The sequence below is a fragment of the Ips typographus genome, linkage group LG2 (assembly GCF_016097725.1).
Source record: "Ips typographus isolate SLU linkage group LG2, UJ_Ityp_2.0, whole genome shotgun sequence".
NCBI lineage: Eukaryota > Metazoa > Arthropoda > Insecta > Coleoptera > Curculionidae > Ips > Ips typographus.
The window spans coordinates 582118-609119 of NC_138423.1; the positions used below are offsets into that span (position 1 = coordinate 582118).

At 33.5% G+C, this 27002-nt stretch overlaps 1 protein-coding gene across 4 annotated transcripts in view; it reads left to right on the forward strand.

The window, feature by feature from the left end:
- Positions 1-27002, forward strand: part of Ser (protein serrate) — a 223794-nt gene that overhangs the window by 139809 nt on the left and 56983 nt on the right. For all 4 annotated transcript variants that reach the window (XM_081972144.1, XM_081972145.1, XM_081972146.1 and 1 more), the window contains exons 4-7: positions 822-1076; positions 1133-1193; positions 12388-12521; positions 24283-24516. In XM_081972144.1, the coding sequence (XP_081828270.1) occupies positions 822-1076; positions 1133-1193; positions 12388-12521; positions 24283-24516 (684 nt within the window). The remainder of the gene's footprint in view (positions 1-821; positions 1077-1132; positions 1194-12387; positions 12522-24282; positions 24517-27002) is intronic.

The window sequence follows — 27002 nt, forward strand, 5'->3', positions numbered from 1 at the left end:
AGAATTTGTAGTCAAAAATTCTAGAAAATGTAATTTTTCACGCCTTCAACTCAATTTTTATTACTAAAGTCTTTTAATTTATCTGAAAACTATGACGAACAGTGTTTTAAGCCTATTTTCACAGTTTCCAATCAATTTTCAAGACTGAAGTCTTTCAATTTGTCTGAAAACTATAAAAACTGGTTAGAAAGACAATTTTTAAGCTTCTCAAGTCAATTTACTGACTAAAGTCTGGTCCGGAAACTTTGACAACTGCTACAAAGACTTTTTTAAGTCAATTTTCGCTGTTTTCAAGACAATTTTTAAGTTATTGGGTTGGTTTTAGGTTTTTAACAACTTAATTATCTCGTAAACGAAGTTGTAAATTACAATTTTAAAAGAGATAGTTGAACAAGCAAATTAAAAGGAACTGTTATTTTTGAAAATAAGACAGAAAAATAAAAACCATCTTCTTGTATCTTGAGCCTACAGTTTTTGAGATTTTTTTTTTGCATTTGAGTGCGTTGTAGCTATAGTTTTTGGCCTGTAACTCCCTTAAACGACCCTTAAGGGCAAAATTACTCGAAAACAATTTTATAGACAGTGAAATTCGCTACAATTCTCTAATTTGCACTTCTGTAATTCTTCAAATAACGGTGCTAAAAATCTAAACTATGGAATTTTTTCTGTAACTTTCATAAATGGCCCTTTAAGTTAAAAATGCTTTGAAGCAATCTTGTACAGCGTGAATTTTTCTACAAGTTTACTGCTAATTTACACTTTTCAGCACTTATCATCAGAAAGAGCCTTCTCGTTACTAATAATTGTTTTTTTTTTTCTAGTTACTAATGACATAATCGAGGAAGCAACCTATTCGGGGATAATCGACCCCAGTCCCCAGTGGCACACGTTAAACCATCGGGGTCCACGTGCGCACCTGACCTACAGGGTGCGCGTCAAATGTGATACTTACTACTACAATTCTACTTGTACAAAATTCTGCCGGCCTAGGGACGATAAGTTCGGCCATTTTTACTGTGATGCTAATGGTGATAAGAAGTGTATACAGGGATGGGAGGGAAATACTTGTGATATAGGTAATCTACATCCTTTGATTGTCCCTTTAAAACCCTAATCCTCGTGTGTATTTCAGCTGTATGTAAAGCCGGATGCCATCCGTTGCATGGGAAATGCGATTACCCGGACGAATGCAAGTAAGTGTAAATAAGTAACAAAAGAAATTTTAATTTCGTAACAAGGTTTGCTGTCTTTGAATAATGTTGTAATTATTGCTGTCAAAATAATTTAGATTAACCGATACAATAATGATAACTCCGCAAAAAGAATTATTAAGTGTCACCCTCTCCAATTTTTACGTTTTCTACACCAATGCTTATTCAGAAGATTTCTCCACTTTGTTGACTACTCCTTTTGTCTTGGTGAGTTTTATCGTTCTTTTTTGCAATTTGACAGACATTGTCAGAGTTGCTGGTTATCTAAACAACTGGAGAAACTTGCGTCATGGCTTTGAGGATTGAACTTTTACTTCAGATTATTCCTATGTTGGTTGTTTCTTCAATTTCTCACCGGCATCTGCTGCCTCTTTTCCAGTTTATGACTTTTAAATCACACACCAGATTGAGCCTTAATGTCTTCAACATATTTCTTTTTAGCGAATTTTTTTCAATTTGCCAGGCCAGGTCAGTCTTCTCGACCAGTTCACGCGGATTTCACTTTTATCATCATCTCACTGGTCTACTGTTTTTCAAAATTTGTTTAAATAAACTTTTAATACACTATTATTGTGTTTCACGGTTACGAACCCTGTGAGGGTTGTAGAATTCGGGACGACTACATTTTGTGGCACGAGACGGAGTCTCCTGGCTGTCTTCAACCGTCTGCCTTACTAAAAGGCAGAGTTACAAAAAACTGCAAAATGCAAAAGTTTTAGGTTGTTAGGATTAAATTTAATTATTTTGGAAGCTTCAGGATATCGCATAAAACCAGAACAAAGTTATTTTCCTAAATGTTTACTTTTGTTCGAAAAACGTTTACTTAATTCCTGTTGAGGAATTACTACAACAATTGCTTATATTTCAACTTACAAGTGAAACAGTTTTTACCATTTTTTGTCCCAATATGGGTGTGTTTTAGTTTTACATTTGCAACACAAATTTTCCCACAACTCATACCGGCATCTATGACCGGTGGGCATTGTTAATTAAAAAGCTGTTACGAGGCAAGCACCCATTTCTATTCTCGATTGTCTATAAGCGTTTTCCCAAAGCGTTTGTGTGGTTACCGACCATTAGTTCTGTTTTTAAAACTAGAAGATACTTTAATTTTACGACCCTCCTAATATAAGTAGCTTTTCAGTGATTTTTCTGTTCTAATGTTTGGGATGCGTGCCTGGACACAGTTCGACAATGGTCAACTTTTTCCTCTAATGAACAAAATGGAATACAGATTGCCTGAAATAACTTCATTAACGTTGTCGGCGTTAATAACGATTCGAAAAGAAGAGAAAAATAATGCTAATCCATTTAGGCCATATAACGCCACTCGGATGTTATAGCAGATAAGCGAATCGGGCGATTATTGAATCTTATAACGAATGAAGACGGTAATTGATTAACATATAAATAAAAGAATTCGTGTAGTTTTTGGGTAACATCCGATTTCATGCATTTAAAAGGTTTATGAATATGCATGAACCGTGTAATGGTTCAGGCTGGTCTTTGTTAGTGTAGTATAGGATTTCAGATTGTTTCAATCAGAAAGAGGAAAAAAACCACAATCACATCTAAATCTAGAAATTAGTTTCTTAGTAAAAATGTTGTTGTTTGTTGTCAGGAAGAGTTGCTTTATCTTCTTTAACTTTTAGGTCAAAAAAATAATACTAAAATTCTTCAATCTGATCACTTACTGCAGAGATATTGTTTAAGATCCAAACCAAGGCAAATGGATGTTACGTCATAGTTCTGATACGAAAATCTGTCTGTCAAAGTTTGTTTGATAGAAAAAGCAGAAAAACAAATATTTCTCAACATGAGTAAGTTTCCATATAGAGGCGCACACGATGACGTAACCGCCAACTACAGTGGCTTGCTCTGTTTCCTAATGACACCCAATTAATTTATGAGACCAGTTACATATTTTTATCCAATAAATATTAAATGAAACCGTATTTAATAAATAAATATGCAAAGTTTCAATAATAACCGTTAATCAGGGACGGAATACACAATTTGGAATGTTTTGTTCATATCTTGTGACAGTTTGGTTCAAAAATTACCCTTGTCTACACAAGAAGGCTTAGAAGAAAGTGGAAATTTTCCGAATAGTTAAAGGAAAACGTGTTTAATAATTATGTTTTATAAGTTTTCACTAGATTATTGGTTCATCAGTTACGGAACCACTTTTTTGTAAAAGTCATCTTTCCAAATATTTTGCAAGCCATTTTGAGTTTGTCAAAGGCCTCTGAACTCTTTTAAGATTGTCTTAAAGCTGCCAGAAGTCTCTGGAAGCCATTTTGAGTTGGCAGAGGCCTCTGAAGCCTTTCGAAACCGTTTTAAAGCTACCAGAAGTCTCTGGAAGCTATTTTAAGTTGCCAAAGGCTTCTGAATTAGTATAAGACTGTTTTAAAGCTGCCAGATGACTATGGAAGCCATTTTGAGTTTGTCAGAGGCCTCTGAACTCTTTTAAGATTGTCTTAAAGCTGCCAGAAGTCTCTGGAAGCCATTTTGAGTTGGCAGAGGCCTCTGAAGCCTTTCGAAACCGTTTTAAAGCTACCAGAAGTCTCTGGAAGCTATTTTAAGTTGCCAAAGGCCTCTGAATTAGTATAAGATAAGACTGTTTTAAAGCTGCCATATGCCCATTTTGAGTTTGTCAGAGGCCTCTGAACTCTTTTAAGATTATCTTAAAGCTGCCAGAAGTCTGTGAAAGCCATTTTGAGTTGCTAGAGGCCTCTGAAGCCTTTCAAGACCGTTTTAAAGCTACCAGAAGTCTCTGGAAACTATTTTAAGTTGCCAAAGGCCTCTGAATTAATATAAGACGGTTTGAAAGATGCCTATGGAAGCTATTTTGAGTTTGTCAGAGGCCTCTGAACTCTTTTAAGATTATCTTAAAGCTGCCAGAAGTCTGTGAAAGCCATTTTGAGTTGCTAGAGGCCTCTGAAGCCTTTCAAGACCGTTTTAAATCTACCAGAAACCTGTGGAAGCCATTTTAAGCTATTAGAGGCCTCTGAAAGCCATTTTGAGTTTGTCAAAGGCCTCTGAATTAGTGTAAGACTGTTTTAAAGCTGCCAGAAGCCTCTGAAAGCCATTTTGAGTTTCCAGAAGCCTTTGAAGCTTTTCAAGACCGTTTTAAAGCTACCAGAAGCCTTTGGAAGCCATTTTGAGTTTATCAGAGGCCTCTGAACTTTTTTAAGATTGTCTTAAAGGTGCCAGAAGCCTCTGGAAGCCATTTTGAGTTGCCAAATGACTCTGGAATCGATTTTGACTTGCCAGATGACTCTGGAAGCCATTTTGAGTTACCAGAGCCATACCGTTAATCAACCAAAATTAGGATGACGTGACAGCTACGTTAATTTGTTCATTTAAGATTCCCACTTTATAAATTTGGTAATAGCCCCTATTTGTACCAACCTAACAATCTTCAAACCAACATGACAAGTTAAAGTTTTCTGTCGTTGCTCTATTTGTCATTCGTGACGTCGTTGTTATTTTGTGTGGTTTTCAGCATACAAAGCTCGCCATTTTGCTGCTAATAAACTTGGAAATCCAATCGATCGAAGCTGAATATCGATCTTGAAAATGCTCGCTGAGAATTTTTGTTCTGGAATTTTCACTCATCGACGATCGACATCTTTACGGCCGATACTAACGGTCATACGTCTTCTGCACGATTTGCCGTAGCGATTGCGTGTGATTGATTATTTTTTTCAATTAAAACGAAAGTATGCCGGCCGTTGCCTAATATAGTTGGCTCTAATTAATTAGCTTATGAATCCGTACCGTTGGTTGTACAGGTAGTAGTAAACGTTACGACTTTTTGAAACCGTATATACCAAACAAAAGGTGTAGATTTTGCTTTCGAAATATTTTAGTAATAGGAAATTTAATGAGGATTCCAAAAATATGCTTAAAACAGTCATTTTCTCACTCCAAGTGAGGTTTACAGGCGATTTTGTCCCTGACTGTCCTTTCAAACTGTCATCATGGCAGTTCAAACTTTGATGCCACTTTTTTCCGTAACTGTACCAAATTTTGTATCTTTTTCCAAGTTATTGGATAGGAAATTTAATGAGGATTCCAAAAATATGCTTAAAACAGTCATTTCCTCACTCCAAGTGAGGTTTACAGGCGATTTTGTCCCTGACTGTCTTCTCAAACTGTCATCCTGGCAGTTCAAACTTTGACGCCACTTTTCTCCCTGACTGTACCAAATTTTGATTTTTTTCCAAGTTATTGGATAGGAAATTTAATTAGGATTCCAAAAATATGCTTAAAACAGTCATTTTCTCACTCCAAGTGAGGTTTACAGGCGATTTTGTCCTTGACTGTCCTTTCAAACTGTCATCATGGCAGTTCAAACTTTGACGCCACTTTTCTCCCTGACTGTACCAAATTTTGATTTTTTTCCAAGTTATTGGATAGGAAATTTAATTAGGATTCCAAAAATATGCTTAAAACAGTCATTTTCTCACTCCAAGTGAGGTTTACAGGCGATTTTGTCCCTGACTGTCTTCTCAAACTGTCATCCTGGCAGTTCAAACTTTTACGCCACTTTTCTCCCTGACTGTACCAAATTTTGTATTTTTTTCCAAGTTATTGGATAGGAAATTTAATGAGGATTCCAAAAATGTGCTTAAAACAGTCATTTTCTCATTTCAAGTGGGGTTTACAGGCGATTTTGTCCTTGACTGTCCTTTCAAACTGCCATCCTGGCAGTTCAAACTTTGACGCCACTTTTCTCCCTGACTGTACCAAATTTTGTATTTTTTTCCAAGTTATTGGATAGGAAATTTAATGAGGATTCCAAAAATATGCTTAAAACAGTCATTTTCTCACTCCAAGTGAGGTTTACAGGCGATTTTGTCCCTGACTGTCATTTCAAACTGTCATCATGGCAGTTCAAACTTTGACGCCACTTTTCTCCCTGACTGTACCAAATTTTGTATTTTTTTCCAAGTTATTGGATAGGAAATTTAATGAGGATTCCAAAAATGTGCTTAAAACAGTCATTTTCTCATTTCAAGTGGGGTTTACAGGCGATTTTGTCCTTGACTGTCCTTTCAAACTGCCATCCTGGCAGTTCAAACTTTGACGCCACTTTTCTCCCTGACTGTACCAAATTTTGTATTTTTTTCCAAGTTATTGGATAGGAAATTTAATGAGGATTCCAAAAATGTGCTTAAAACAGTCATTTTCTCACTCCAAGTGAGGGTTACAGGCGATTTTGTCCTTGACTGTCATTTCAAACTGTCATCATGGCAGTTCAAACCTTGATGCCACTTTTTTCCGTAACTGTACCAATTTTTGTATCTTTTTCCAAGTTATTGGATAGGAAATTTCATAAGGATTCCAAAAATGTGCTTAAAACGGTCATTTTCTCACACCAAGTGGGTTTTATAGGCGATTTTATCTCTAACTATCCTTTTAAACCGTTTTTTGTGACAGTTTATATTTTGACACCACTTTTCTCCCTGACTTAACCAAATTTTGTAGTTTTTTTTGTCATTAAATAGGAAATTTAATGAAAATTACAAAAATGTGCTTAAAAACATGTTTCGGTGACTGCAACTGGATTTTAAAATTACCTATAGCATTTCGGAAAACATGGCCAAATGGTTTGGTTATTCTACCAACAATCACAATTGTTCTAAATCAAAACAAACCTGTGTTTTCAAAGTTTTGACAGCTCGTAATTCGTTTTTTTTGACAGGTATTGTGACTGCTTTTTAAACAAAATGGAAGCCTAAAGGATCTTCTTTAAAATGACCCATAGCATTTGGGAAAACATGTCGAAATAGTTTGGTTGTTTTACCAAAAACCACCATTGGTCTAAATCAAATCAAATCGGTGTTTTCAATTGTCCGGTAGTTTGTGATTGGTCAAAAAAAGCAGCTTTCGACTGGCTGCTTTGTTCTTGACCAATCATAAATTAATTGGCATCCTGCTTAAGTTAGCATATAAGATGAGATAAACTCTTTATTGTAATTAGAAGAAGAAACTAAACAAAAGAAAACGAAAGAAATATAGTCACATAATAAGGTTCTTTGACATTAAATGACTGACAAGCTACTACTCTAGCTTTGTATGAGCGCCATCTCTAGTTTTCGGTTAAAATTATCATATTAAATTACGATACAAGCAATGAAAATATGCAAATAACCTTAAAAAGGCGATAAAATTGAAAAAATCAATAATGTTGATAAAGTGCATTTAAATTTCAATACGAACAGTAGCAAAAAAGGGTATTAGCATTTCAGCAAGTTGTGCTCGTGCTTTAATTTACATGAAACGACCGCAAACAATTTTCATTTTGCGTCCCCAAGTAGGAGCAATTAATTAAAATATAAAATGCAAAAGATGTTTAATATACGTGTTCGATTTGAAAGTTTACGATTATGGCTTTTCGATAAATCAACGGCTGTGATGTTGTGTATGAAAATACCAGCAACTACACCTGCATTTTTCTCTCATGCAACTGTAGTGGTTTTTTCCTCGTAGAATAGCCAGGCGGAGATAGTTAATAAATTGCGTTAAGAAAAAAAAAACGAATACTAAAAGGATGGTAGGCAACATTTCCGTAGAGATTAAAGGCGGATTCTCACGTATTCCGCAATGCCGATCGGCTAATCTAAATCCGATGTAGCTCCTCAATAATTGACATGTCTTCTTTATGTTAGGGGCGATTTATCTGACAATTGATATTATTTTATCTTTGTCTGTTGCGGAGTAGCTTACCACGATTAGACTGGTAATGACGCCAGGTTTACTGTTTGCCTAAGTTGCATCTTTGTGCTCGCGGTAGTAACAGTATCAGAACAAAACATAAACGTTTTATGATGTTTCTCTACCACTAATAATATACGAATTCCAGATGGTTTGCACACTTTCAGTAAATTCCTAATTAGAAATTACTGCTGTTAGCCAATCAAAATTCCCTATAACAAATCCGACCATAGTACCAGCAGCCATATTAGGTACACACTGAGAAAGTATAATCTTGTGCTCGCATGTAATGGGTATTATTACCATCAGTATGCCCTCATTGAAGAATATGTTATTAAAAGAGAATTTACATAAGAATGTTTGTTTCAGTTGAAATTTGAGTCAAATTAATTGCAGTGGTGCTGAGCAAAAAATTCTCTCTGACAAATTGCGTGCAGGGTGACAAAAACAGTCAATCACCATAACTTTCATGCACACCCTGTATACTGTCAGCTAAAACGATCCTGCAGAGTTGATTAGGATCCTTTTTGGTCTTTTGTAATTTTTTTGTAACTTTCACCGTTTTGTAGTTATTTAGGAAAAGCTGGGTGGATGCAACAAGTTTACAAATCAGTGAAATTGTAATCTCTAAAAATAGAAAAATTTGAACACGATTTAAAGGACACTCATGGACAAAATCGCCTTTAAAGAAGATCCTTTAGGCTATCATTTCGTTTAGAAAACGATCACAATACCTGTCATAATAGCGAGTTACGGGCTGTCAAAATTTTGAAAAAAAAAGTTTTGTTTTGATTTAGAAAAATTGTCATTTTTGGTAGAATAACCAAACTATTTGATAATGTTTCTAGAGAAGCATTAGGCAGTCTTAAAAAGGAGATTCTAAACAAGTATTTTGTGAAAATGACAGTTACAATAGCTGTCAAAATAGCTGGGTAAACAACTGTCAAATTTGTAAGATTGTTGATAATAACCCAACTATTTGACAAAGTTTCTAGAAAAGCTAAGTCATTTTAAAGAAGATCTTTTAGGCTTCAATTTCGGTTAAAAAACGATCACAATACCTGTCAAAATAGCAAGTTACGGGCTGCCAAAATTTTGAAAACACAGGTTTTGTTTTGATTTAGGACTATTGTGATATTTGGTAGAATAACCAAACTATTTGAGAATGTTTCTAGAGAAGCATTAGGCAGTCTTAAAAAGGAGATTCTAAACAAGTATTTTGTGAAAATGACAGTTAAAATAGCTGTCAAAATAGCTGAGTAAACAACTGTCAAATTTGTAAAAAACCCAGATTTGATTTAATTTTGAACAATTGTGATTGTTGATAATAACCCAACTATTTGATAATGTTTCTAGAAAAGCTAGGTCATTTTAAAGAAGATCTGTTAGGCTTCCATTTTGTTTAAAAAACGGTCACAATACCTGTCAAAATAGCGAGTTACGGGCTGTCAAAATTTTGAAAACACATGTATGTTTTGATTTAGGACCATTGTGATATCTGGTAGAATAACCAAACTGTTTGACAATGTTTCTAGATAAGCTTTAGGCAATCTTAAAATGGAGATTCTAAACAAGTATTTTGTGAAAAGAACAGTTACAATAGCTGTCAAAATAGCTGAGTAAACAACTGTCAAATTTGTAAAAAACCCAGATTTGATTTAATTTTGAACAATTGTGATTGTTGATAATAACCCAACTATTTGATAATGTTTCTAGAAAAGCTAGGTCATTTTAAAGAAGATCTGTTAGGCTTCCATTTTGTTTAAAAAACGGTCACAATACCTGTCAAAATAGCGAGTTACGGGCTGTAAAAATTTTGAAAACACATGTATGTTTTGATTTAGGACCATTGTGATATTTGGTAGAATAACCAAACTGTTTGACAATGTTTCTAGATAAGCTTTAGGCAATCTTAAAATGCAGATTCTAAACAAGTATTTTGTGAAAAGAACAGTTACAATAGCTGTCAAAGTAGCTGGGTAAACAACTGTCAAATTTTTAAAAACACAGATTTGATTTAATTTTGAACAATTGTAATTGTTGATAATAACCCAACTATTTGATAATGTTTCTAGAAAAGCTAGGTCATTCTAAAGAAAATCTTTTAGGCTATCATTTCGTTTAGAAAACAATCACAATACCTGTCATAATAGCGAGTTACGGGCTGTCAAAATTTTGAAAAAAAAAGATTTGTTTTGATTTAGAAAAATTGTCATTTTTGTTAGAATAACCAAACTATTTGATAATGTTTCTAGAGAAGCATTAGGCAGTCTTAAAAAGGAGATTCTAAACAAGTATTTTGTGAAAATGACAGTTAAAATAGCTGTCAAAATAGCTGAGTAAACAACTGTCAAATTTTTAAAAACACAGATTTGATTTAATTTTGAACATTTGTGGTTGTTGATAATAACCCAACTATTTGACAATGTTTCTAGAAAGCTAAGTGATTTTAAAGAAGATCTTTTAGGCTTCCATTTTGTTTAAAAAACGGTCACAATACCTGTCAAAATAGCGAGTTACGGACTGTTAAAATTTTGAAAACACATGTATGTTTTGATTTAGGACCATTGTGATATCTGGTAGAATAACCAAACTGTTTGACAATGTTTCTAGGTAAGCTTTAGGCAATCTTAAAATGGAGATTCTAAACAAGTATTTTGTGAAAATGACAGTTAAAATAGCTGTCAAAATAGCTGAGTAAACAACTGTCAAATTTGTAAAAAACCCAGATTTGATTTAATTTTGAACAATTGTGATTGTTGATAATAACCCAACTATTTGATAATGTTTCTAGAAAAGCTAGGTCATTCTAAAGAAAATCTTTTAGGCTATCATTTCGTTTAGAAAACAATCACAATACCTGTCATAATAGCGAGTTACGGGCTGTCAAAATTTTGAAAAAAAAAGTTTTGTTTTGATTTAGAAAAATTGTCATTTTTGGTAGAATAACCAAACTATCTGATAATTTTTCTAGAGAAACTTTAGGCAGTCTTAAAAAGGACATTCTGAACAAGTATTTTGTAAAAATAACAGTTAAAAAAGCTGTCAAAATAGCTGAGTAAACAACTGTCAAATTTTTAAAAACACAGATTTGATTTAATTTTGAACATTTGTGGTTGTTGACAATGACCCAACTATTTGAAAATGTTTCTAGAAAGCTAAGTTATTTTAAAGAAGATCTTTTAGGCTTCCATTTTGTTTAAAAAACGGTCACAATACTTGTCAAAGTTGCGAGTTACGGGCTGTCAAAATTTTGAAAAAACAGCTTTTGTTTTGATTTAAGAAAATTGTGATTTTTGGTAGAATAACCAAACTATATAAAAATGTTTCTAGAAAAGCTAGGTCACTTTAAAGAAGATATTTTAGGCTTCCATTATGTTTAAAAAAACGGTCTCAATACCTGTCAAAATAGCGAGTTACGGGCTGTCAAAATTTTGAAAAAACATGTTTTGTTTTGATTAAGAAAAATTGTGACAAACTATTTAACAATGTTTTTAGAGCAGCTTTAGGCAATCTTAAGAAGGAGATTCTAAACAAGTATTTTGTGAAAAGAACAGTTACAATAGCTGTCAAAATAGCTGAGTAAAGAACTGTCAAATTTGTAAAACACAAATTGTGATTGTTGATAATACCCCAACTATTTGACAATATGTTTCTAGAAAAGCTGGGTCATTTTAAAGAAGATCTTTTAGGCTTCCATTTTGTTTAAAAAACGTTTACAATACCTGTCAAAATAGCGAGTTACAGGCTGCCCAAATATTAAAAACACAGGTCTTGTTTTGATTTGGAACATTTGTGATTTTTGGTAGAATAACCAAACTATTTGACAATGTTTCTAGAGAAGCTTTAGACAGTCTTAAAAAGGACATTCTAAACAAGTATTTTGTAAAAAAAAACAGTTACAATAGCTGTCAAAATAGCTGAGTAAAGAAATGTCAAATTTTAAAAAAACGCAGATTTGATTTAATTTGGATCAATTGTGGTTGACTCAGCTATTTGACAATGTTCTTAGAGAAGCTGAATATCTCAAAGAAAATCTCTCTCAAAGGACTCACGTGACATGGATGATATATTGTCATGTGTAGTAGATAACTGGTACTCTGCGTAAATGTCGTGTAAACATAGGTTTTAGTAGTAATTATTAAGTGAAACTGGTGTGTTCTACGTTTCGCTATTATACAATACAGCTTCATCATGAAAACTATTTACAATTATTGTAGTATAGACACTGAGAATAACATGTAGTATAGATACAAATCTCTATTATTGTATAATTTAAGCTCTGATGAAACTGAAGGATGTTCAATACAGAGAAACGTTCAACTGATGTTTTCCTGTCTTTTTATTATGATCAAAAGTTGTCATTTCTTCACTCTAAATTTTGGAAAAACAAATTTTTTGATTGTTTCCTTCATTATAGCAGATTTAATTTTTTTTCTTATTGCCATAGTTGCCGTCCTGGTTGGAGAGGAGATTACTGCGACCAATGCGAACCATATCCAGGTTGCAAACATGGATACTGCAACGGGTCCTCGTGGCAATGTATCTGCGATACCAATTGGGGAGGAATTCTATGCGATCAAGGTAACAAGCAACATTTAATTTCCCGACCAGCTTTACGCATATTAATGTGTACTTTGGCCGTAAAAGTGGTCGGTAAACCAATTTAAACAGATTTACGCTACCAAGTAGATCGGGATGAGAGAAACCAAAAAAAAAGTAGAAAAGCTCACGCACTTACCGCTTAATGAGTAACGCTGAAGGTAGAAAGAGAGAGATAGGAATTATAAACACCGTGGGATAAATGCACAGGTGCTTCAAGTAAGCTTTTAGGGCTGGGTGGCTTTTAATGAATGCAGATTAATATTTTAAAACTCTTTTGTCGAGAGGTTTTCGAGTGTTGACTCGATTTTTTGTCAGCGCACAGGTTAACATGGTTACTTTATAATTTTTTGAACAATCTTGTGTAGTGATTACACGGTTTCTACGTTCAGATAAGATCCAAATGACACATAAAAAGCAAACTTTAAATGCTCGTTATTTCAAACATTAGAAAACCTGACATTTCCAGATAACGTAATCTGGTAAAATAGCTTGACGTACCTAGATAGATTCACATTATTTAAATTCCCTGTTTAATTGAGATTTTCATTATCTTTATTATTTAAAGTAAAAATCTGCTGACCAGACTCTTTAATCTAAAAATTAGTTTACCTTAGTGATAGGTAAATTACCGATTACCGGTAAAGTAGTACGTAGCTAGTGCTGTAAGAAGCATATGGAAAAAGTTAATGAGTGCGTAAAATGCCTGTGACTTACTATACTTTACCCACGGCCCAAGTGTAAAATCCTGGCTTTCGCAACCCATATAATTTAGATTTTTAGATAATTTAGGTCCAAAATTTAGACTTTTTTATCGATACTGAGTTTTTAGGACGTTCGTCATCTGGTAACAACCAAACGAGTAAACATTTAGTATACAGGGTATTCTAAATGTTTCCCCCCAAATTGTTCCCAAGGTGACTGCTACAAATTTGGAATTTTGGAATATCACACGTACTAAGTTTAAAAAATCTATCTTTTGATGATCGTTTCGAGTTTTTAAGACCTAAATCTTCAGACCATCCACCACCTTTTTCTTTAAATGGATCGGTAATGGTTTTAATCAATTTTCACGTTCTACCAAAATTCCTATAATCATCATCATCAAGTTTGAACGAAGTTTCATCCAATTTCGAGAAATCTGAGTTTTCTGATAACGTGTAATTAGAAGGTGGACTAGGGATGAGTATAGTACTTCTCTGATGTCGATTCTTCAAAATAATCAAAATATATTAACGTTTCGTATCTATCATTTATGATGTGTCAAGTCACATTGCAAATTGAATAGAAAGTAGTCCAAGTAAACGAAAGAGAATGATGGTCGGATATGGTGAAAAAGACGTTCATATCGCCAAGCACGAGACATGTTTAACAATACATTTCCCGATCGAGAACCGATATCCCTATCTACCGTATACCACCTTGTTCAGAAATTTGAGTTTTCAGAAAGTATTAAAAATTAGCCAAAAAGTGGGAAACCGACAACCGCCACCACAGAAGAACAATTTTTTGGATATGTTATTGTCTGTCCAGGATAGCCCACAAACATCTGTTAGTCGATTGGTCCTAGAAAACAACAACAGCATTACATCCGTACAAATTAAAACTGCTACAAGAACTCTCTGAGGATGATCCTGTGCCAAAATGTTGTTCCTGCTTGAAGGCGAATATATCCCAATACGTTCCAAGACATTTGGTTTCAACAAGACGGGGTGCTCCTCCTCACTTTGCACGCAATATGAGAGATTTCTTAGCCAGCACGTTTCCTAATAGATGGATTGAATGGCCCCCTAGATTTGTCTTAATATCCTATTAAGTTGAATCAATTTATTTTCTTTAGATCTTCTTCTTCTTCTTATTATTCATATTTAAGATCTCGCGATTTGTTAGTTTTGCAGGTTCCTCTGGATCGGCTCCTGGGAGGTGGACTGCCAGCTGTCCTTCCATCTCTTAGATGGTCTTCGGGGTGCCCTTTTCCCTATTGGTATTCCTGTTTTTCCCATTACAGTCCTGAGCGTTTTCATTTCGAAGCATTCTTTTCGTTTTGTTGGTTTCTTCTCTGGTTTCTATTCCATATGTCATGATTGGCCTGATGCAAGTCTGTATGCTTTTCGTTTTTTCTATAGATATGGTCATACTCATCGCTTGGCTTACCTGGCAGAAATTGCGTAGTTGTCTCTGTAGATCGTCCTCCGTTTCCACGAAAATAGCTGCATCATCGGCATAGCATTCTGTCCCATTCGGTATCCCATATTTAGTGATGACACTTCCTTTATAACTCTGTACATTAAGAGACTCACCTTGTCTGATACCTCCTGGTGTCGGTATCACTTCCGTATAAGCGTCTTCTGTCTTTACTGCGATGGTGTCTGGCGTTTCTCTCGCTATCAGTATATTTATGATGTCAGAGAGGCAAACTCTATCAAATGCCTTAATCAAATCGATGAAGCAGACATATGCTGGTGTATTAGTAAATAGATTTTTTTTCCAAAATTCCATATTTGTAGCTTTCACCTTGTGGGAAAAGGTAGACCGTTTCGAAACATTTGGAATACGAGTTTTAATTTAGAAAATCAGTCGGTGTTCTTGTGTACTTCCTGTAAAATGATTGTTTCCTCTCTCTCTGGGTTTTGTAACGTATTTACAGTATAATCATGAGAAAAACTGAAAAATTATGCACAGACGTCTGGTGGCGAATTTTGTGCGTGACTTGTTGAAAGAAAATCGAGGAAAAGGAAATGGTCGCTCTTTTTAAGGCGCGGACATTTATGGTAATACGCTTGTAAGGGACATTTAAGGATGTAACGCTGCCATTTCATATTAATTGTTCACTTTTTACAAGTGATAAAAAACCATCAATTCACACGCACGTAACGCGAGCAAATAATCCACTTTTTTGCACAAGTTGTTGCACAATATTAAATTAGAAACAGACACGCAATGAATAAGCTAATCAAAAAAACCATGATTACGCCCCTTAAAGTGAATTTCGCGCACATGTTTGAGTACACGACCAAAAAAACGGGTGTAAAAGGGTTAGTTAATCGTTTTATGCCAAGTGGATATCATATCCCCAAGCCCTATTATGAAAGGGACTACGGCCTGATCAAGTGCACTATTGTTAGTGATCACTTGCCGTGGCACGCTCATCTACATGTGTCGTCATGGTCTAAAAAAAATAGACCGTCATTAGAAGGCCTACTATGTTGAACGGAGAAAAAATAGTTATTTTCCTAACAAGTGCGGAAAGTGTACTTTTCCGCACGCGATTGCAGTCCGCTACGCGTCCTTCGGCCAAGCAGTCGAGTGTGGCAAAGATGCTTTCCACAAGTGTTTCAGTTTTGTTAATCATACAAAAATCTTGTCATTTTGGCCATCAGTTATTTTTTAAATAGCGAACCGTTTGTTAGCCTAGTAGGTCTCACCCCAAATGTTTTTACCCTTGCGGCTTACTCCACTTTTTCGCCATTATTATGATGAATGGCCTTAAGGGTCGTTTATCGAAAGCCCTAAGGTGTTTTTTACATTTTTTTTTGCTGGGCTTTCGCTCTAGTGGGGCACTGGACAATGCTGGCGTTTAGTGAACGAGCGCATCTGTTACCGATGCATTATTTTCTTTTCAAAACTCCCTTCCTAGACCGCATTTTTTTATTTTAGACAATTTTAATAATAAAGACATTATTTACGGTAAATAAACCACGGTGATTTCCTTTTCAAAGGGACAAACCATGCAGTGAATTGATAATGGAGGAGATATATCAGGAACCTGATGCTGTTGATTATCAACGATAGGAATTTAGATTTGCATTGCACTTTATTTTTGTATTATGTGCAGGGCTATTGATTGAATTTAAATAATCCCAATACAAGTTTTACTTTTAGTTTTAGAAGAAAACTTTCCCTACGAAAGTGATAGATACACAGGTCTACTATATTTCTAGATACATTTTATCTACAGTGCGTCCCGCTTTTCATAAGTACACCTTGGGATTTTTGATAAATATTGTCAAAATAAAATCCTGAAAAGAAAACCCTAATTTGATTTGTCGTTTTAGAGATTTTGGTTTACCAATAATAAAATAAATAAAGTAAAACTTTTCTGACAAAAATTCTTGTTTCAAATGAGTTTCAATCTTATAACTTTTTTATGAACAAGTATCCTTTTCTAAAGCAATAATATTTTCAGTTTTGTGCCACTTTTCTTTATTACCTCATATGTTTAAATTATCACAAATAATTTGTTTTTGAGATGAAAAAATTACGCAAATCTGGAGATATTATTATTTAAACAATTTGTAGTTTACAAACTGACAATTATTGTCCAATTTACTGTCATAAATCTCAGAAAAACGTTTTGTATCGAATACTGCAATAAAACTTTTCGTAACTTTTGAGCACAGTTTGACAGTAAAAGTCAAAATTGCATGTCAAACCTACTTGGAGTGAGAAACTGACTGTTTTAAGCACATTTTTAGAATCCTTATTGAATTTCCTATCCAATAACCTGAAAAACACTACAAAATTTGGTAGAGTCAGGGGGAAAAATGGGGTCAAATTTTAAACTGTCTAAAACACAGTCTGAAAGGACAGTCAGGGACAAAATCGCCTGTAAAATCCACTTGGAGTGAGAAAATACCTGTTTTAAGCTCATTTTTGGAATCCTCATCAAATTTCCTATTCTGTAGCCTGAAAAAACACTACAAAAGTTGGTACAGTCAGACAAAAAAACGGTGTCAAATTTTAAACTGCCAAAAACACAGTCTGAAAAGACAGTCAGGGACAAACTCGTCTGTAAAATCCACTTGAAGTGAAAAAATGACTATTTTGAGCACATTTTTAGAATCCTCATTAAATTTCCTATCCAATAACCTGAAAAAACACTACAAAATTTGGTACAGTCAGATAGAAAGCCAGTGTCAAATTTTAAACTGCTTAACACACAGTCTGAAAAGACAGTCAGGGACAAAATCGTTTGTAAAATCCACTTAAAGTGAAAACATTACTGTTTTAAGCACATTTTTAGAATCCTCATTAAATTTCCTATCCAGTAACCTGAAAAAACACTTCAAAATTTGATACAGTCAGATAGAAAAATAGTGTCAAATTTTAAACTGCCTAAAACACAGTCTGAAAGGGCAGTCAGGGAAAAAATCGCCTGTAAAATCCACTTGAAGTGAAAAAATGACTGTTTTGAGCACATTTTTGGAATCCTCATCAAATTTCCCATTTAACAACCTAAAAAAGCACTATAAAATTTGGTACAGTCAGGGAGAAAAACGGTGTCAAATTTTAAACTGCCTAAAACACCGCCTGAAAAGACAGTTAAGGACAAAATTGCCTGTAAAATCCACTTTTAGTGAGAAACTGACTGTTTTATGCACATTTTTAGAATCCTCATTAAATTTCCTATCCAATAACATGAAAAAAACACTACCAAATTTGGTACAGTCAGAGAGAAAAAGAGTGTCAAATTTTAAACTGCCTAAAACACAGTCTGAAAAGACAGTCAGGAACAAACTCGTCTGTAAAATCCACTTGAAGTGAAAAAATGACTGTTTGAAGAACATTTTTAGAATCCTCATTAAATTTCCTATCCAATAACCTGAAAAAACACTACAAAATTTGATACAGTAAAATAGAAAAATAGTGTCAAACTTTAAACTGCCTAAAACACAGTCTGAAAGGACAGACAGGGAAAAAATCGCCTGTAAAAACCACTTGGAGTGAGAAATTGACTGTTTTAAGCACATTTTTGGAATCCTCATCAAATTTCCTATCCATTAGCCTGAAAAAACACTACAAAATTTGGTAAAGTCAGGGAGAAAAACGGTGTCAAATTTTAAACTGTCTAAAACACAGTCTGAAAAGACAGTCAGCGACAAAATCGCTTGTAAAATCCAATTGGAGTGAGAAACTGACTGTTTTAAGGACATTTTTATAATTCTAATTGAATTTCCTATCCAATAACATAAAAAGACACTACAAAATTTAGTACAGTCAGGGAGAAAAGCGGTATCAAAATTTGCCAAAACTGCCAAAAATACAGTATTTGTAATTTACCAGTAATTTATGGTCAAATCTTCCCGGTAAAGTAAAATATTTCCGGTAATTTACCCTTCGCTACAAATAAGGTAAAACAAATACATTCTACTTTTCACTATTTTAAAAACAGAGTATGATAAACTTTACCAAAAAATTATTTAAAATCATGAAAATCTAGTTTTCTCGGAAACGGTAAAAATAGGAAAAAACGATTTTGACATTGTACTGGATGAGGAAAACGTGTTCGAAAAAATCCAAAATGGCAGACTGTCTGAGGCGAACAAAAAGTTGACCTGTCAGGTGATTTAGAAATATCTTAAAAACTGTGCCAGAATTTGGTTTCTGCTATTCCTTCCAAAAATTATAAATAAACAGTAAAAAACCAACTGCAATGATAATCAAACAACAACACTAAATGATGGGTGTTAAAGTCCGTAACAAAAAGAATACCAAAAAGGCAAAAAACCAATACTAAAACTGTCTGACTTGCTTAAAAGTAGTAATGTCGGTCTCTGATAAGATTACTTTAAAAATCTTTGCCATTCTGAAAAGAGAACTAAGAGAAGAGCTATCATACTTCTTTGGGCAACCACAGAAAATATTAATTTCTCCAGGAAAAGTCGTATCATTAAATGATGCATTTTCAAAAATAGTGAAACTATTTCTGTTACTTAAATATTTCCTGTAAAAATAATAAACCTAGTGAAATGGTTATTTTGTAATCTGTGGATGGCAAATTACACCGACATTCTCACAATAGGCCAGGAATCTCATCAGATTAATTAAAACTGGTTACCGAGCAAATGATCGCAATTAATACCAAAGTTCACGAACATTACCCGCTTTTGAATGTCAGTGGTTTATATAGATGGTTGTAATCCGAAGAGGGGCGGATCGTGAAGAAAAACTCACTGTATATTTCATTTTGCAACCGCAAAAGGGGCGGTGGATTTCACGAACATGTCCGATTCGATTAACCGTTAACTCCTATTCTCGATTAACTCACAACGATATAGCGTTATTTTCTACTTTGAAAGCATGTGAATTTGGTTGGTTTTTTTTGGTTTAATATGGTTGTTAACCTGAAAATATAGGTTAACCACTTCAAAAGGGCTGAAAGTCGTTAACTTGAAGAGGTCCTTTACCTCCAGACAACTCAGGTAGTTTAAGGGCAACCGACGAGTGATTTATACAAACGATAAAGTCATGGTTGCTAATTGACAGGATTAGTTTTTGTGGGCAAGGTGTCAAAAGAAGGGTATTATTATAATTATTTAAGTTAGTGAGAAGTTAAATCCTCTTATTTACGGTGATTATCTCTTATTAAGTTCCCTCTTCTCATTGTAGTTTTTGGCACAATCATAATTTTAAATTAATAACAGTTCGGTTTTGTGTCGTTTCGTTTGGAACATTTCGGATACCCAAAAAGCCTGGGAGCGTAAAAAAAAGTCGATAGGCATTAAATTGGGTCATCCCCGTATCCCCTCAACCCAATCATGCCCGCACATGACACAAAAAGCTTTAAAGGTAAAATTGGTGTGAAAACGATACCATTATATGGTGGAAGGAAAAAAAAATGATTTTTTTAGTTTTATTTTTGTGGGCGAAAATACTGCGTCACTGATCGATTTACTCAACGGTGAAGATCGATAATTTATACCTTTCGATAGGCTCGTTTTTTGTTACTCTAGATGTCTGAAAGTAAATCGGTCTCCCCTACTAAACAAGGATTGTTTACTCAGTAGTCCATATTCTCAACGAGGCTTTACAGTAACAACAATCAATGAAAAAATTCTAAGTCTCATAGTTTAAATTTGGCAACTACGTGACCCGGGTTTCGCCTTCAAAAGGCATCATCAGACGTTAACACTAACAAGAAAAGACGGGGATTGTTGAGATGAAGGATTGTTTACATATTTTTGTTAATATTGATCATACTGTAAAGTTCAAATTAGCAAAACTGTATTATCCTCAACCTGATTTCAGAAATAGAACAAATTCAAACCAAATTTTGACAGGATGACAGTTTTCTTTAATTTAACAGTATATTTATTATACTTATACGTTTTGATTGCATTTTTGTGCTGACTTCAAATCAACATCAGGGTATTAGTTGGTAAAGCTGAAATTGTAAAAGCAAATTTAAATTTTCAGCTGGCAACACTGTTAAGTTAAATTGACACAGAAAATGTCGTGTTTTACCTAGAAAAGTCTGCAAATAACATTTAAATAGTTGAGAAGGCTAATATTGTAGAACACTTCTCGAGATAGTGACAATTTATATTCGTAGTTGGCAACACTGTAAAGTTTAGTTGAAACTTGTCAACAACAATTATGTGACCCAGAAAATGTCGTATTAAACCTTGAAAAGTGGGTAAATTACATTTAAACAGTTGGATAAACTAAAATTGTAAAAACACGTCACTTTGTTTTTGACCTGTTAAATTTTCATCTGGCAATACTGTAATGTAAATTACATTTAAACAGCTAGAAAAGCTGAAATTGTAAAAGCACGTCACGTGATCGTGTCAGTTTAAATTTGCAGTTGGCAACACTGTAAAGTTGAATTGACGCCTGTCAACAACAGTCATCTGACCCAGAAAATGTCGTCTTTTACCTTGAAAATTCTGTAAATTATATTTAAATAGTTAGAAAAGCTGAAACGCGGAAAAAGCTGAAAATTGCACTTTTTGCAAAAACGGCATTTTTTCAATTTTATTTTGAACTCTTATAGATTTCATTAAAACGCCATTAGAAAGAGGATAAAAAATACTACAAAATGAGCCAAAACTGGCCTCTCTAGCTCTTCATGTTACCGAGATATCGAATTTCAAAAAGTAGTAAAAAAAGACCCCTAATGGAGTACCTAACCTCCAACCATTCTTTAAATTTTTTTGAAAAATTAAAAATTTTAAAGTGCTTTTTTTGTACTTATTTTATCTAATTTAAGGTTTTTTGGTATTAATATGCCCTTTGCTGTGCATTGGAACCCTTCTAGAGCAAAATAAAAAATTTAAAAAATTGCACTTTTTGCAAAAACGGCATTTTTTCCATTTTTGAATGGTTGTAACTTTTTTATTTCATCTCTTATAGATTTCACTAAAACGTCATTAGAAAGAGGATAAAAAATACTACAAAATGAGCCAAAACTGGCCTCTCTAGCTCTTCATGTTACTGAGATATCGAATTTCAAAAAGTAGTAAAAAAGACACCTAATACCCCCTTATTCTTTCAATTTTTTTGAAAAAAAAATGTTAAGTGCTTTTTTTGTACTTATTTCATCTAATTTAAGTTTTTTTGGTATTAATATGCCCTTTGCTGTGCATTGGAACCCTTCTAGAGCAAAATAAAAAGTTGCACTTTTTGCAAAAACGGCATTTTTTCAATTTTTGAATGATTGTAACTTTTTTATTTGAGCTCTTATAGATTTCACTAAAACGCCCTTAGAAAGAGGATAAAAAATACTACAAAATGAGCCAAAACTGGCCTCTCTAGCTCTTCATGTTACCGAGATATCGAATTTCAAAAAGTAGTAAAAAAAGACCCCTAATGGAGTACCTAACCTCCAACCATTCTTTAAATTTTTTTGAAAAATTAAAAATTTTAAAGTGCTTTTTTTGTACTTATTTTATCTAATTTAAGGTTTTTTGGTATTAATATGCCCTTTGCTGTGCATTGGAACCCTTCTAGAGCAAAATAAAAAATTGAAAAAATTGCACTTTTTGCAAAAACGGCATTTTTTCCATTTTTGAATGGTTGTAACTTTTTTATTTCATCTCTTATAGATTTCACTAAAACGTCATTAGAAAGAGGATAAAAAATACTACAAAATGAGCCAAAACTGGCCTCTCTAGCTCTTCATGTTACCGAGATATCGAATTTCTAAAAGTAGTAAAAAAAGACCCCTAATGGAGTAACCCCAACCATTCTTTCAATTGTTTTGAAAAATTAAAAATTTTAAAGTGCTTTTTTTGTACTTATTTTATCTAATTTAAGGTTTTTTGGTATTAATATGCCCTTTGCTGTGCATTGGAACCCTTCTAGAGCAAAATAAAAAATTGAAAAAATTGCACTTTTTGCAAAAACCTGATAGACTTCTACAACTCACTCACTGTCTGAACTAACGAACAAATGTCAAAACTTGACATTTTAACGTCATTTACTAATTAATTTTTTGACGCTAATGGTAAGCCCACATGTGCAGAATTACGTAAATTACAACACTTGTTTTTTTTTGTACCCACGGTGCTAAAATTTACGTAAATGCTGTACATGACAATTTTCCTAATTTAAACTTTATTACAAGACTAATTAAAAGTAGGAAGGAAAACCAATTCGATAAAGTTTAAAAGTAATAATTACGAATCCCATTTTCAGGCCAATTAATCGAACACCATAAATCACAGAAATTGAATTTATGATTGTTTTTAAACCTAATCCCCAGGTGCATCAAAGTTTTTTTTCGGTAACAATTTATGGATTTCTAACATTTCTAATTTGATGGTAACTTTAATATGTAAATGTTTTGATATAATTTTTGTTTCGGAATGCGTTTAAAGATTAATGATACCCTAGAGCCCTAAAAAGTGAGAATGTTACTGATTAACAACAATTATTGTGTAACTAAACTATGGGAAATGGTTTCAAATGTATAATTAAGCCAGGTGGGTTTTTGTGAAAAAGAAGGTCAAAAGCAGTCTGTTTTTACTGATGACAAGCTTTGAAACGGTTGAAAATTTGTTCAGTTTTAGTAAACCAATTTATATCTAAAAACTGCGCTACAAATTAATGTTACAAATAAACTGTCCCATAAATACAAGAATATTTGAACTATCTGGAAAAAAAACAAAGAAAAATTCTATGTAGGAGTTTTTTATGAATAAATTTGTTGTAGAATATGTTTTATAAAATGTAATTTAAAGTTATTACATCCTGTACCTACATTTTGCTGCAAAATATTTAAAAAGTCTTTGATGAAGTTCTTTTAGTTCTGGGGAACAACTTCAAAGAGTTTCCAACCTCCAGGTCTCCAACCTTCTTATTAAAGTTACATACCTAGGGAAGAAAAAAAGGCTTTTAAGATGATACATTTTTTCCACAAAGTGTTCCCTGCTAGCTAAAAATGAAACATAAGTTTGAGTTTTCTCAATATAATGGAATCGTTTAGAGATTATGAAATTGTTTAAGCTAAATTTATAAACTAAAACTATACAGGGTCGCGTCAACAATTTGGTAACACCCATTTACCTATCTTTAGTCCTTTATTGCTTTTCACTAATTCAAATCAGGTGAAATTTTCATTTCAAATTACGTTTTTACTAAAAAAATTATCAGATAGGGTGTGAAATATAGTGAATTATATGTAATTTAGTGTAGAATAACATATCCACTATCCTAACTTTAAACATTTTTTTTTTCAGTATTTTTAAAACCGGTAGAGTATTTTATTGCGAATTAATGCAAATTCATTACAGAAGCTCATCATAGTTGACTATTGTCCATTTTTTTAGTATAATTGGAATTAAGATATTTGACAAGGAATTTAATGTACTGAACTAGCTTAATCTAAAGCTAGAAAAAGGCAACAAAAGCCACTAAAACGAAAAAAACAGGAAATGTATACAGGATGTCCCTAAAGTGTAAAAAAATAAAAATCAAAATTCTCTTTCGTGCTTACTAGTCTAAACGATTTCATTTTCAGATTTGAATTATTGCGGAACCCACGAACCCTGCCTCAACGGGGGCACGTGCGAAAACACGGCACCCGACAACTACCTGTGCACGTGTCCCGAAGGGTTCTCGGGGGCTAATTGCGAAGTGGTGGACAACCCCTGCGCCCCGGCGCCCTGTCTGCACGGTGGCACCTGTAAGGAAACCGGAGGGGCTTTTAGTTGCGAATGCGCCCCCGGTTGGACTGGCCCCACCTGCAATATAGGTAAGTCTTCTTACTATTTGATGCTTATTAGAATTTTTTTCTCTACAACAGTTAAACAGAAAAACGTTACTTTACGTCATTTTACGTGTACTTTAAACACTTTTCTTTCGTAAAAGAATACACATATCATTGGCAGCAAAAACGAGAAAGAAACGAATGATAGTAGTTTAGGCACGCAGATCGAGACCATATACATCATGCAAAGACAACTCCATCTAATCTTGCTCATCAATACGATCCTGTGGCTTTCAAAAAATTCCTGCCATCCGTTTATCACAATCGGGCAATTTATCTTCCTCATGTCCGTATACGGTTGTTGTTACTTTCGTTTTTTCGATTTTGTAACTCAATTAATTTGCGGGCGTGAAACACCGTTTTGCGTGAAAGATTGCCTAACGAATTCCATTTGACGATGATGGAACGCAATAGGGAGGCCTTTAGATAGAAGAAGAAAAATCTCCCACGCCACTGACTTATACGTGAAAGTCTCGTAGGCATAAAACAATGTTAACTTTAAGATTATTGGTTTTTCTCTAAAAATCACCGAAGAGTTATAAATGTATCTCTACAAGTTTGTCCAAAATAAGGGACGACCATCACCTTAATAATTTCTAATAAAAAATATTAAAAAAATAATTTTGCGGACCGTTTAAAAATTATTTTTTTTACGACTCAGTCTCACAAAGATTTCTGTAGTACATTACCAATATTAAAAAAAATATCTACAGGGTTATCCAGTTTTAAATGTCAATAATTCGCCATTCCATACCCCATTAAAAAATAAGTTGTATTTTCCTGAAAAATGCTTCTTAAGGAAAATACAGTCCTTCAAATTTCAGTTTAACAAAATTCTCCAGTAGCGTAGATACAGACAGAGGATGATTTTTCAAGTTTTTGCCTCATTTTCTACGTCTCTGGATATTTTCCAAAAATTCCAGTTTCTTTTAATTTCATTGTTCACAATGAAAAATAATATTTCTTATAAAATTCTGATTTGAAACTTCGTTTACGAGATAATTCAGTTATTACGTTCAAAGACCCAAAACTAACCCAACCCAACTTAAAAATTGTCTTGGAAACAGAAAATTCACTTAAGAAGCTTAAAAAATTTCATTGTTGCCAGTTTTCATAGTTTCCAGACTTTAGTTTTGAAAATGGACTTGTAGATATTAAGAAAATACTTTTTCTAGAATTTTTGACTACAAATTCATACATTTAAACCTTAAAAATTGACGAACACCAAAAAGTGACCCTGAACTAATGAAAAATGGCATCAGAAGCTTAAAATTTGCATTTGAAGTAGGTTTTCATAATTTGAAGACAAATTTCAATATTTCAGACTTGAAAATAGTCTTAGATACAGCATCATTGACATTAGATTCACGAAAATTGTCTTGAAAATTAACTTTTCGTGCTTTTTACTTTGCTTTTCATTTTCTTAGAGTTCTGGACTATTTTTATTTACAGCTTAGAAAATCGAATTTCAAGACTATCTTCACCAAGTTATTGGCAGAGCAAACTTAAAAAACAATTTTTACAATCTCCATAGACAAAATGTCATTCTAAGTTATTCTAGCACATTAGTGCTAAAAATTCGAGTATTTCTTAAAAATCTAGACTGTTTTTAGAGCCTCAAATCGGGTTTCAAGACTATCTTTACAAAGTTTTTGAGTTATCAGGTCTAAAAGCCAGTTTGTACACTGTCCATAGTCTTGAAAATGTCATTTCAAGCTTAGCTTCTTCACTATTAAATTGACTTCTTGCTTCACCAAGTTATTGACATAGCAAACTTACAAAACAATTTGTACATTCTCCATAGACATAAAATGTCATTCTAAGCTATTATAACACATCAGTGCTAAAAATTCAAGTATTTCTTAAAAATCTAGACTGTTTTTAGTGCTTTAAGGTTGTTTTCAGTACCTCAAATCGAGTTTCTAGACTATCTTTACAAAGTTTTTGACTTATCAGGCCTAAAAGTCAGTTTGTACACTGTACATAGTCTTGAAAATGTCATTTCAAGCTTTTTCACTATTAAATTGACTTCCACACTCATAGGTGCAATAAATTGTAGTGTCTGTAAGAAATTCAGACTGTTTTTAGTGCTTTTTAAGACTATTTTCAAAAGGCAAGTCTCTTCAGTAATAAAAGTAAACAATTTTGGTACCGAATGCTACGATATTAGTTTTGAGAACTAATTTTTAGACTTGAAATAGTCCTAAAGTTTAATTTTCTTCTAGACTTGTTTCAGTCCAAAAAATTGAGTTGTACACCGATTAAAGTCCTGAAAATAGACTTTTGGACTCTTTTTAGTTCTAGTAAAGTCAGTTTTAGCCTTAAAAGTCAACTTTTAGACTATTTTTAGCAGTAAAAAATGAGTTTCATGCACAATACAATGTCTTGATTTCCGGACTGTTTTTAGTTCTTGAAATCCAATTTCAGACACTCTACCAGGATGGTAGTCTGTTTTCAGACTATTTTCAAGT